The sequence below is a fragment of the Trachurus trachurus genome, assembly GCF_905171665.1.
Source record: "Trachurus trachurus genome assembly, chromosome: 15".
Lineage (NCBI taxonomy): Eukaryota > Metazoa > Chordata > Actinopteri > Carangiformes > Carangidae > Trachurus > Trachurus trachurus.
The window spans coordinates 26,544,144-26,558,278 of record NC_139906.1 but is presented as its reverse complement, the minus strand read 5'-3'; the positions used below and the strand labels follow the sequence as shown (position 1 = coordinate 26,558,278).

Genomic DNA, 14,135 nt, shown 5'->3' with positions numbered 1-14,135 from the left:
TTACCTCTGTCTTAATTCTACTATCCCATGTCAAATTAGCCCTTTTGTGTTTTGCTTTTGGCAAACTGGAATAATTATTTTTAAAAGGTCTGCTGGAGAGCAATCAGATCATCCTCTACAATGTTCATGCTGTAAATCCACTGCCATGCCCCCCTGGTATCTACCTCTGGTGCTGTGCTGGTGATTCGGGTCAATTAGAGGTGTGCTTGTGAATTTCGTTAGTGTTTGGATGAAAAGGAGAAAGCTGTCAGTCAAAAGGCCACTCTGGCTTTGTATCCGAGGGGCTGCATGGGGCTCTAAACCTGTATTTGTATGAATAAAAATGAAGGGATTTAGGAGCAGACTTGTCAAAAAAAAAAAAAAAAAGAGATCTGCCCTTTGCTGCAGCGGAGGGGGGTTGATGGGAAGAAGAGCATGGGCGGGGAAGACTTGAAGATTTGAGAAGCCGGGGCTCAGTGACTTCTGCATAAAAAAAAGGTACGACTGGAGAGAGAAAAAAAGGTGAGCAGGAGGTAAAATAAAATGTATGTCAGACTCAAAGGCTTCAGCGCTTCCTCTTCCTGTCTGAGGTGTAGTCCAGCAATAGAATAAATCCACAGAATTATTCAACAAGAGACTCAGACAGATTTGTCTGATGACAATCCTTTATCGGAGAGGACACACTGTCAATGTCATGAGGACTCAATCTGCAGCTCAGAGCGCTGCCTCAGATGTTAGGACAACAAATACAGTAGGAACCCTTATACAGCAATGGGAGTGTGTGCAGCTACGATGCAAAAAGAGACCGTTTCTCATCAGTGTTCAGTGTGGTGCTTCCATTAGATTCAACACAAGCCACACTGGCACTCGTGTCATTACAAGGTCTACTGCTGTTTAGCCAAGTGCTCAACGATACAGCCATTGTCACATCACAAAGTCACAATCGTTGTTTGACAATTATTGCTCAGAATGGTTCAAAATGTTAAGATAGAAATAATGACCACACTAAAATACAACTGTGAAACATTAAAAAGGGTTTTATAGGTTTAAAAAGCAGTGTGTATTAGCAAGAATCTAGCCATTCGATACGTATTGGTACATACTGCATATTGAACGATATATTGTGATACTAAAAAAAAAAAAAAAGTTAAATGTAATACGGACTGTGAAGACAAATTAGCACTAGGGGACAATAAAGAATGATTTTGAATCCGAATCTGAATCTAAAGACAATATAGAATATAGAATAGCGGTATAGTATTGCGAAACAAAATATTGCGATATGTCAGTATATCGATATTTTCTCACACCCCTTGTTTAAAAGATTCCCATATTTTGAGAAAACATTCACTCCAGCACTGAGCTGATGATAATCCATGTATCATAATGTTCTATACGCTTCAGATCAACAGCAAACACCATAATGCCTTGCTACCCAGTAAACACTCACAGACAGATGCTCGGCACAAAAGTGTAGTAAAGAGTCTATTATACGGGTCGAATGAGGTTAGAAATGGGGCATTAAATGTCAATGCTCAATCCAAGCAGCCACATTTTAGAGGAAAGGTTCCGGCTTCCTGGGACGGATTCGCCTACATGACTGAGCAAGATGGAGCTGAGGCATCCCAACACATGGTCCATGGTTGCACTTCTTCAACTGTGCTCTCATTGTTCAGGAGGACCTTACATTTTCCAGAAGTTGAAGGAAACATTTTTTTCCTGCTTTCAAAAAAAGAGAGGCAACACTTCCTTTCCCAGAACAATTTATCTCTCTGCTTGACAAGACGCCCAGCTATATTTACCCAACTAAAATTTCAGATGATATACTTCCAGCTACACTTCTCTGGAGCTCTATGGCATATGGTCCTGTCAATCACACGGGTTACAGCGGCGCTACGCTGCCAGAGCGCTGAAACCCTCGGCCAAACGGAGGGAGCGACAGAGGAGGATGGGAAAATAAGAAATAGGAGAGACGGACAAAGGCTGAGAAACCTTGTGGGGACTAATTCTTATTTCCTTGGCTGGATGGCTGCTGCTGTTAGAGGAAACGGGGATACACACCAGAGTAAATGAAATTACTGTGCTTTCATTAAGCCGACAGCTGGGCCGCTAAAAACTCTCAAAGCAGCAGCTCAGCGCAGCCCACCCACACCATTACCTTACCAAAATATTGCTGTGTTTCCTGAGACGCGGCTAGAGAGATCCATTAGGTTGTGATGTTGCTGGAAAATCAAAACAAATTGATCAGTCTGTCAAGCACAAGATTTGGCTCTTCTGTGGTTATTTGAGCTCTATTTTGTCTCTCTTCAGTGAGTGGAAGTAACATTTGAGCGGCTGTGTGCATGGGGGACACGGGCTTAAAGACGCAACCCAGCCTGAAAAGATTCTTGGCATGGATTCATTATTTCATGCAAATGCTTTAAAAAAGCTGAAACATCACCTCATTTACATGGTCAACTACAATACCTGTACTGGAATCATTCCAGCAGTGGTGACAGAAACAGAGCTAAAGGGCTAAAGGCATAGATAGGGCCCTATGATTTCCAACATAATTTGACTGAAATGCTGATTTCGGGTGGAAGAGGAACTGGAAACAGCTTAAAACTCAAGCATTCATATTTTGTTGATATTCGAAGTACTTATGCAGTGTTATGTTGCATCATGCAGCATTTGTTCTAATACGCCAACATTACCGATACACTTCCAGCGTTTGAGCTAAGCTAATTACGCGCGATACGGGCTCTATCTCCCTTGTTACTGCACGCACAGTCGAAAGAATGGTGTCTATCTGCTGGTCATGGACTCGGGAGTGAGGCAAGACACGGAAAAAAAAAGTTGGCATATCCCTTTAAGTTATGGAGGAAAAGTGTTGTTTGTTAGCTCAATGCATTTAAAATAATTTGTATTTAAACACTCATTTTGGTGGTACAATACAAGTAAAAGATTTTTTTTAAAGTTTTCCCGAAAATTAAAACTGAAAAAAATGAATTTCCAAAAATTAAAACTGAAAAAACGGAATTTGGGCAAAAAAAACCCACAGATTTTACAGGGCCCTATAAAGGGAAACAGTTACTGGGAGAGAGCAGGGTTAACCAGTTCGGTGGATTCCTCCTCAGCCAGCAGTGCCTGTCCATCTTTGTGGCGGAGGCATTCTCCGGAGGAAGACAGCAGCGGTGGGGGCCGGGCCTTGGTGGAGCTCCATGTGTTGCATCTTTCCCACTGCTTACAACTTATACAACTGTAGCGTGGGGCAGTGGGAGCTGCCAGCACTGTCATTGCAAAGGCATGACAACATGCAGGATTGTCCTCAGAGACAGCTTGGGTCTCTCAGGAAGAGGAGGGAGGCGTCAGACAAGCGCCACTGCAACACACACTCACTCACTAATGATCAGTGACGACACTCACACAGCACGTTTACATGACACATGAAAAAAAAAAAACGAATTAAAAAAAATCTAAAAATGAATTATGGCCTTAAAGGGATAGTTCAACATTTTGGCCTATTGCCATAATCCCGAGAGTCAAAGGTTCATTACCTTTAATTGTCGGTGCAAGCTGGTTTTAGATCAGCGGAGCAGAGATGTAAGCTGCTTGCGAAACTGTACTTTCGACTTTCCCTCAAAACTCATCAAATACTCAATCCAACAACGCCAAAATGCTCTCATGAAGAAGTTATGACCTGCATATTCGTCACACTATGAAATAATAACGTATAAGAAGCAAATACTCGGAACTACATGCTTTTGAAATCACTCAATCTAAATACAGCTTGCAATGGGTCAAGTGGAAAGCGGTCCCTATTAACCAGCTGAAACCACGCATACAGCCACCTAGTGTTGAGAAGGCCGACATGTTTCTGTCAACTAACCAATTTTCCCCGTCGTATGTAAACTGGGACAAGGACAGAATTCCGATGAGACGCCAATGTTGAGCTTTGGGCATAGCTACATAAAGATGTGCATGTGAACGCATTTTCAATCCCTCACCCAAACTAAAAAGTTTTACAAATGTTCAATTAGCATCATGGAGTAAACTATAAGTTAAACACCAGAGGACTGCTGTGGGCACATTTTGGAAGCCAAATGACGGAGAACTCAATCATTTAGAAGAACCAGTTGGATGCTTTTGCAGCAAAAAGAAAAAAAAAGCTCCATGTAAAAGCCACAAATAAAACCCTCTACTAATACTAATGCACCACCTGCCCTAACTCACCCAACATGGAAAAAGAGGCACAGTCACAGTTCAACTAGAGGAGGGATCATTAAAAGTTTAAGATTAACTCTTTGAAAAAGTGTCTTCATATTAACAATGACAGATGTTAACAATGTGCTCTGACTCCCCTGATCAACACTGTACCATTAGCCTGCTATTAACCACATAGTACTCCTGTTCTTCTTTCTGTCTGTTACTATTTCCAAAATCACCTTGGCTACAGGACTGGGTCAATCTGTGGTTAATCAGCTGATTTTCTAAAGACACACACCTCGGGATGGGCAAACTGTACTATTATACTTATTGTTATGGTATTTCAGAGCCACTCTAATCTGTTCTTTTTGCGATTTTGCAAGAGGAAAAAAATAATTAAAACTGTGCTTGATTGATCACCCCTTACTTTTCATCATTATATTTCCAGAAAACACTTGTTTCTGCAACATACACAAGACTTAACCACACTTTGAAATGTTTCTCTCTCTCTCTGCCACAGTTACTAAGAGCAGAGTGTGTGTGTCTGTGTGTGTTTGCTGCAGCGTGACACACACAGAGCCGCCCCGCCCCCCACACACAGGCTCCAGGAGAGAGAGAGAGAAAGGGTGGTCTCGCAAAAATTCATAATTCTACGTCTTAATCAGAGTTGGTGATATAAAATGTGTGAGAGAACTTTTTGGTCACAATAATAAATTGGAAATCTATAAATACATTAATAATTTATGCAATAGTACTGAGAGCAACAGTGATAATGCTTACTAATACTCCGATCTTGTGAACACCACGTTATGCATATCTGAGCAGAAACCATGCCATGACCATCACCTATCTCTATCCCCTGCAGCATGGAGCATGGAACAGTACTTTGCATGTCCCGCAACAAATGTGGGGATGTCACCGAGGACGACCTGTTTGTAAGAAATATGAACGCAGCGTGGCAACCAAAGGAAACCAAGCTAAAGAAAACATGTCAAACTCAAGAACAGCCTGCAACAACAGGTTAAATATGATGGCTATATGTACTCAAACTGTCGGCTTAGAACTACAGGCTCATTCTGATGAAAGAGGAGGATTTCATGCACTCATCAATGACTCCAACAGATTTATGAAGAGAATACCAGGTTCTTTCATACCTGACTGACTGAACTGAGTGAAGTGTGTTTGGTTGAGTTCTGAGTTCTGTCAGTCAAACAGGTTGTTACACACTGGTCCCACATACCTTTGATGTTGTTGAGGATTTCCTTGAGTTGGCTGAAGCTGTTGAGTAATGGGTCCTGTTCTTCATCCTGGGTTATAAAAAAAAAAACATTACAAAACAATAAAAACAAGTGCAACAAGTGTATTCAGCCTAAAAAAGAGACAGAAACTTTATATATCCACTGGGGGAAATTAATCTCTTTTCAAACAAAGCTGAAAAAAAAAGATACATCTTACAATCTGTTGTTTCCCGGTCCCAATGACCAAATTTATAAGAATTTAAACTCAATTTTCTTTGACAAGCCACAATATCTGCTTTAGCTACTACAAATGGCTGGTCCATAAGATCTATGTGTTGTATATATAATTTTTAGACTACATTGATGTACATTTCCCCTACATAACTTGAGATTATTGAATCATGCTTATAGAGTCTCACTCTCACATGCTGCTGCTTTGTGTGATCCAGAGCTTAAGCATTTGGCAGCTGATATTGCAGCCATATTGGTTTGATGTCAGCATCACTATAACTGACACCTTTCAATGGTCTACAGTTTATTGTCTGAACTTACAAAAAAAATACAGATCTTAACAGAATCATAGCTGCAATTATAGGGCAGTTTGCGTTTCAGTAGTCATAAAGCATATTTTAAACTGGGGTTTTTTATTGCTGTGCTGACGTGCTACAGTCAGTGTATACGGTTAATTTATCTAGTGAAACAGTTATTGGTGACTCCCCTCCCACCCCCTCCCTCTCTGTCCTGCTCTCTCTTGCACAGCATACTGTATATCATTTCAAGTCAATTCTAATAGCACCAATTCACATATTATATCATATAATATTATGTTGAGTTGTCCCTCATTGGCAAGAGCAGCACATTAATTACTGTTTTTACCCAGCTGAGGCCAACACAGTGTTCAAAATATGAGGATTTCATTTCTTAACCTATTAAGTTAAAGCAGTAGACGTGTATTATGCTGAGCTGACATGGACACTAGTCGCCTCCGAAATGAGAGAAACACACATCTCAGCACCGCTGACTTATATAATCAGAACAGACATGTCCTGTGGTTTTCAGCCTCCTAATAGAGAGGGGACAATATGAGTTTAACTTTGAACTGCTGTGTAGTTACAGCATCATTTATCTCTGAAGCATCAAATATAGTATATGATATTTGGGCTCTGGAAGGAATAGAACAAGGAGACAAGAGAGAAGATAAGAGGGAGCCACTAAAACAAAGACTAACGACACAGATGCAGCTCCAAAAGACACTCAGAGGAGAAGGAGAAAGACACAAGAACAGCAATGTCTCTAATTTTTCTTCTAGATCAATAGATCAATAGTTTATTGATCTTGAGGAAAATGCAGACATCCAGTAGCAACATAAGAAAACAGAAAAACCTGACATAGACATCTGTAACATCCAATAACCATCCCCCTCCCCCACTCCCGTCAAGTTAAAAGAGAAACTGTACAAAACTGAAAGTAGATAAAAGTTGTGCATTGTTTTTTAAAAACCAAAAGTGTTTTGTGTAGGAGACACTGGTGTGTTCTAATGAAGCTGCCTCTTATACCTCGGTAGGGACAAAATAAGTACAAAATAAAAATGGCTGCATGGGTTTGGTTGTGTTATGAGGGTGGGTTACATCTGTGTGGCCAGTCTCAGACCATGCATGCAGCATACTCTCACTCACTCAGTGGCTCTTCATTCATTCAATTCATTTTTGACGGATCCACAGATGTGACAACCCACTGGGATTTCTCCCACTGCTTCGATGATCAATCAAATTATTGAAATTATGGAATACCGACGTGCTTTTGGTCCAAATTCTGCTTTACTATTCAACACTATACAACAGTGAATGCGTGGTCATGTCCTAGCTCAGGAAGAAGACCCAGGACTGTGCATCCACAATCCACCACAATCACAACCAGTGACTTGTTTGCTGATCCCTAACTGCACAAGGCTGCCACACAAAGAGGACTGAGGCTGACAGTGGATCTAGTTTTGCTTACCATCAATTATTTCTTGTTTCTTTTTTGTGTAGTGATGTAACTTTCCCTTTGGTTCAAACCGCGTGTTTTTTCCTCCTTCTCCATCTGCTCTGTGCAATGAATGACTACAGGTTCCTTTCCTGACCGGTTTTTGCGTCTATAGATAGTCTAGGTTAAGAGACAGCTACTATGATCGTTGTGTTTAACTTACCAGAGGGGTATGAGTATTCCATCTGGAGTTCCTCTTGATCGCTCCAACAACAGTGCAAATTTCACCCTGGACAATGTAGATGTTCTTGTCCATGCTCGCCATGCTGCTTTCCTGAGAGAAACACAGGAGAGGAGGGGTCAGTCCAGGCTTGACAATATCAGTTATAACTCCCTTCATATAAAATATTGGCTTAACACACACAAAACGTTCACACACAGTCATAGCTTCTCATCTTCCAGACATATTGCTGCAACAACCATGGACCAAGAGCTGAGATCAATGTGTGGAGTGACTCATAGATGCAATCTCTCCTCACTCTGAGATAGCCAGTCAGCTTCCTGCCCTTCCTGTGGACCCACACACAAACTGTGTTGGGTCCTCTCCACTGTCATTCATATCAGTTGTCACTGTCATGACTCAAGACATGTTAACAATTAACCTCTGCATACATAGCACATTTAGGGGAGATGGACATGATTACTAGAAAAATGTGTAAACAAAGCAAATATAGATCTTGGAATTGGAAGATTACATTTTGGATTGTTCACATATAAATCTCATCATCTCAAACTATTTTTAAACCATTTTTATCGATTAACCAATCAATTCATAAAACACACATACAAACACAGAATTTACACAACTGATAAGCTATACAATCTGGTTATTATGAAGACAAACCACTGACACATCAAGTTAAACTGTATGACAGTGTTTCTTATGGTAAAAACGATTTTGTCTCCATCAGTTTGTAACCACAGGCAGGGTCTCCTTGTAGCTGAACTTACTTTCTGTTTGCTGCTGGTCTGCAGCCGATTGTGTTCCACAGTATTAATGGTCTAGCTGGTTTTTTGTAGTTTTTTTTTTTGCTGGTGTTACTATTTCCCCATTTCAAACTTTGAACATTTAATTTGGTTCTCTAATCTGCCCTAATTTGGTTTAAAAACATTCTTTCTCATCTGTAGGCCTACCATGGTATGTTCCCTTGCCCTGCTGGAGCCATTTGAGATGGGGTCATGACAAATTGATGTGGCTACACTCAAATTCATTATAAGTGCTGTTCACACATAATAAAATCACATATGAAAATATGCTGCAGCACACAGATATAATATATTACAATGAAGTCACCATACTTAAAGTGGAAGTAAAACCTTCGACTCTCAAATGAATATAGAAGCTAAGAATCACACCCCCGATCTCAATGTCGACCACGGAAATGTCTAAAATCAATACAGATAACCAAACAGATTCAAAATGACTTGCTGTTCATATTTGACAAGCAAAATGGTTGGATTAACCTTTTTCCTTGTGTCATGAAAGACATTGCCAAATAATGTTCTTATTTTACAGGAAGATTTATGACACGGGGACTGGGTGAATGAGGCCACGTTCTTTCAAATTCATGGCAAGCAACCAATTCAAAATAATAAGAGGATGAAGGTATGATAGGTAGAGGCTCAGATGTAGAGACAGAGCGGCGGGCTTACAGCTGATAATACGCTCACATAAATGAGGCTTCACTAGGGATGTACCGATTAAATGTTTTTAAACCACCGATTCCAATATGACTCGACTGTGTTGAATCCTGATCTGATCATTTCCAACACAATACAGGTACATTGTGAACACAGCAGATTCAGAATCCTGCACAGAGGCTGAGGGAAAGGGTGAAAGGGCTACGAAGAGACCGAGCACACAACAGTCAAGAAGATTCACCTGATATATTCATTTCCTGTGCCAAAGCTGTTTCAGCATGATGTCAAATTATTTGTTCAGCATGATTTCAGGAAACCATGACCCTGTCTAGTAGTGTAGTCTCAGAGGTTTTTAAAATCTGTTCCCCAGTGCCTTACAGTGTTTTTCTTCAGATATAGATCAACTTGCTTATTCTGAAATCTGAAATTTTCCAATTAAAAACTTTTTAACAATTCATACTATGGCTATTTTACTGTAATATAACCAAAAAAAAGCATTAGGCCTAATGGTATTAAATAATTTACATCCTGCATGTTCCCATCACATTTACATGACAGCTCAGGAGCCAGAGGGACTCTCTGCTAATAAGAACAGCAGATTTCACAGTGTTTCTTACTTTTATTTTGGAAGGTGGTGTTTCACATCCTGTCTCGATCATAGTGTTTTATGCTTTATGCCTCTGGTCGGAGTCATATTAATCATATATAAACTGCCGGTTGAACGTCACAATATCGCAGCATCTCTGTCCATATCTCAGAGGAACAGAAACCACCAACAAACGCCCATCAGCGAGTAGTTTCCAACATGAATGTATCTCAGCCATAATGAAAACCCCTAATACGTGTCACTCGAGTGAAAAGTGAATGTTGTCATGCATTAAAAGCAGATAGCACGAGCCAGCTCCTTGACTGTCAGGTGAGCTAGGAAGACGCTAGCTAGCGGTACGTTACTGTCAGCAGCGACTACTCGAAGACAAAGCTAAGGAGCTAGCTCTCTACCGTGCTAATTGAGCAGAAAACCAGTTCACGGACAAACCAGACACGATGACAGGTCAATGGTGTTTAAACTATCGAGGTGTTAACACAGTCGCTGTACATACAGAACCACTTACCTGCCCAGAAAGCTGACAGCCAACTGCCTAGCTTAGCTCGACTAGCTAACGTGACAACTAGCTAAGGGTTTCAAGACGTGTCTTCAGCGTTTGTCCACCGTTCGTGATGTATTTGATTTAGATACCGAGGCAAAGAAAAATGCATGTCAACATACAAAAACGATCTTTTCTGGTTTTCAAGAAAAAAGAATGAAATTACCTGTGTGTGGCAGCAATCTCAAAGACGGAGACCTACTGGAGCTAATGTATGGCTAGCTCGGCAGGCTCGCAGGCTAGTCGGCCGACAGTGAATGAAGATGAGAAAAGTTCAGTTCAGTACGACAAACAGACACATGAAGAGCCCCTGACATTCCACTGCTTGGTAACGTGATGTCTCCAAACGCAGCTCATTCATTCACTCTTCACAAGATGCTCCATACGTGAATGAATTCAGCTCTTTCCTTCTGCTGTCAATCTGGCCTTGGTAAACACACTGACGTGGAAAAACTCTGTAGTCTCAACCGAGCTTGACTAAAGAGCTTTGATTGACAGGCTGCTTCACTGACCTCTTAAAGCATCATAAGCAGCTCTGAAATAAATACAGATGTCACGTAAATCAAGATATCAAGGAAATCCAGATATAATATTGATTAAAATAGAATGACAAGAGTTTGGAAAGGTATTATTTGTGTTTTCCAAAAAAAGGGGGGCGGGACAAAGGTAGCGGTAGTGCAGAAGGTTGGTTGTTCCGGGTTGATGACGAGGGCACTGACTGCATCTCCAAAGGAAGGAGTAACTGGCAATATAATATAAATGTGCTTTATAAATTGCATTTTTCCATGAAAAAAAAGGAGTGACTGGCATTACACTTTCAATTATATTATATTATATTATATTATATTATATTATATTATATTATATTATATTATATTATATTATATTATATTATATTATATTATATTATATTATGTGGTTCCATTTGGTGTGGGGAAACCACTCAACCACTCAGTGAGGAAACAAATAGGCCTATACATAGCACAACCAAAAGCAAAATTGTGCTGTAGCCTATTTAGTTGTACAGACAATAGAATCCACTAGCTACAGACAACACAAATGGCTTAGGAGGAAACTTTGATGATAATAAATAAAGAAATGTTAATCACAAGTTTCATATTCCTTTTCCTCCCCATGTACTCCAAGACACATAAATCAAAACAACATGACCAGTAAAGTAGCCTATAAAAAGTCCCTGGAGGACCGTGGGACAAAAGAGGGGTCTGTGTAATGCAGTGCTGTGGTGGGTTGTAAGGTGGTGACATGGCTTGAATGCTCATAAAATGCCTCATAAAAACAACATGAACAACTGGACAATCCCGCTGATTATCTCCAAGGATCTGTTCAACACACATACTGTATGGGTTTGTGTTGTTTACAGAATACCCTTTAAAATCTGTAGCCTATGTTGATTTGGTAAATGAACTAATTAATTAGAGTTTTGAGCATTCTTAGTATGCACAGATTAGGTGTTAACTTGTTTCTTAATTATGTTTATCACAAAAGCAACCAGTGATTTTGATAATTGATAAACTATGTCACTTTCATGTAAAAATGTCAAACTCTAACTCTAAATCTCTACTTGTAGCTTCTCAGTTCTTGTGGTTTGTTGGTTCTCTTTGTCTTATCTTTGAGTTCTCAGATCAAATAAAAAACACTTTGATCATCACTGGGTTTTAGGAAACATTAATGAACATTTTTGAACGACATTTAAACATTCTCTAGCTCACACAATTAACTGATTAATGTGGGAAATATAGCTTAGATTGATAAATTAAACAAATATAAAATATTCATTGATTGCAGCTCTGTTTGGTTAACCATTTAAAGACTGTGTAAAGCAGAAAATCACATAAGTTTAGATTTTTTCACAACAAAGAAAAATATAATTATGAAACACCATGCCATATTTGAATAAAAAATATCACCAAATACATAAGATACATTTTCAAACATGTAGAAAAATGATCATTATTCTCCCCTCTGAAACACTGGGGGTGTGTCCACTGAGGTCACTGAAACCACACCTCATTTATGGAACAGTTCCGCATTCCTGTTTATATGTTAAAAGAAACCATGACTTCATCTAGCAGACATATTGGCAAAATCCAGCTGTTGGAGCCACCAGAGCCAGAGTCACGATCTGAACCTTACAGCAAATTAATTTCTTTCCCTCTGCAATAGACACAAAGATTCTGACTGCCAAGGTGATGAACTTCACTTCCTTTCCACTTCAGCTTTTTACAAGAGCAATCTGCCTCTCCCTCTCCCTCCCATCATTCAGGAATTTGAATAACGACACACCACCAAAGGTACTGTCACATCCAGGGAAGACACATGTTGGGACAGATGGCAGAGCTGACTCGTGATTTGACAGTCTGACTAGCAGCAGCACAAACACAAACAGAAAAACCACTGATGCTGGTGTGTTCCATTCTGTATAGCGTTAGGGGAGGGATATCCTCATTATCTTCAACTCAAAAATGATAAAATACAGTCTAATTCTGCAATTCAGAGTGTTTTTCAGGAATAGTTCTGTAATGTGAACAGGATATATAAGTTAACCATGCTCCTAAACTATCCATACTCCAGAGATGTCATCATCTGTATCTGTTTAACCCGACAATGGGCCTCCTTCACAAACCGTTCTTAAGAACAAATTTATTCTTAAATCCTACTTACGCAGTTTTTACAAAGATTGTGACATTCATGAATTTTTTCTTATTTTGTTCGTAGCTACAAACGCTACGCATACTCAAGAGCACACTTATGCACATTTGAGAGCTGACAGCACATGATTGTTTTATTGTCATTTATTATGTTTTTAGTGATTGTTTTAATTATTTTAGTAATTATTGGGGTCTCTTAAAACACTATACAGTAGACACTTATTTCATAAGCTGCGAACATTTCAGCAGTCTTAACAAACACGTTCATGACTCTGACTCAGTGGCGTCCCTAGGCTAAAACATTCGGGGCTAAAGCCCCGGATGTTTTTTAATTAGCCCCGAATATACATTTTCAAAAAAAAAAAAAATTTTTTTTTTTTTTTTAAGATCACATCCTCAAACTACGGTTATCTTATGTTGATGCTTCGATAAAACAGTGTTTTTGGACAGGTTTGAGTAACAATTAATTATATTTTTAAAAAGCCACTACTTTGGCTTTGGCACACAAGGTCGCACTTGACGTCATTCACCCAAAACAGCGGCGCATTTAACTTGACAACAAATACCTGACAGCAGGCAGGTTTGACAACAGCAAGCTGCAGCTGTCTTTTGGTAGCTAGTAGCAGCTAAAGTGTATCAAGATGCCACAAAAAAGATTTCCATGTTTTCCCCCAAAGGTGGTCAGCAATCAAAAAGGTAATGGGAATAGAAATTATGTAAAAATGTATAATTTCGAAAAGAGTGTTGCAGCTGGAACTACAAGAGGGTAGTAGCTAACGTTAGCTAGCTAGCAGCTAGTTGATATTGCTCTGGTTGATATTACATGAGAAAAAAAGCAATCTGTAATTATTGGCATCTGTAAATGCAATTGTAGGGTGTGAGAATTGTGTACCTAGAAATAACTAAGTTTGGGCTTCTTCTAGAGGGGAAAGTTGCTGAAGTTAATGTGCTATAACATCGAACCATCTTGTTTATTTTCTTTTTCATGCATGATAGCAGCTAGTTAGCAGACAGGGATCCCGCACAGCCTGCCTCTTTTACTGTAGCTAATGTGTTAAATGGAAACACAATGTGTTGTTACGTAGCTAGCTAATGTCAGTACATAGAACTAAATTCAAAATGGGTCATTCATTTGATGATCTGTGGATTGCATCGTTTTCACCTTTTTCACCAATGATGGAGAATGTCTCTATGCCTAAAAATTTCGGCGCGCGCTCGCGCATATTGCATGTGTCACTCTTCCGGGCTAAGCC

At 39.7% G+C, this 14,135-nt stretch overlaps 1 protein-coding gene across 3 annotated transcripts in view; it reads right to left on the bottom strand.

The window, feature by feature from the left end:
* The window catches only part of gbf1 (golgi brefeldin A resistant guanine nucleotide exchange factor 1), a 93,327-nt gene extending 82,638 nt beyond the window's left edge, over window positions 1-10,689 (bottom strand). For all 3 annotated transcript variants that reach the window (XM_083988598.1, XM_083988600.1, XM_083988599.1), the window contains exons 1-3: window positions 10,380-10,689; window positions 7,591-7,701; window positions 5,405-5,471 (exon numbers count right to left, since the gene is read on the bottom strand). In XM_083988598.1, coding sequence (XP_083844724.1) covers window positions 5,405-5,471; window positions 7,591-7,692 — 169 coding nt within the window. In that variant the 5' untranslated portion in view covers window positions 7,693-7,701; window positions 10,380-10,689. The remainder of the gene's footprint in view (window positions 1-5,404; window positions 5,472-7,590; window positions 7,702-10,379) is intronic.
* Window positions 10,690-14,135: the final 3,446 nt, after the last annotated feature.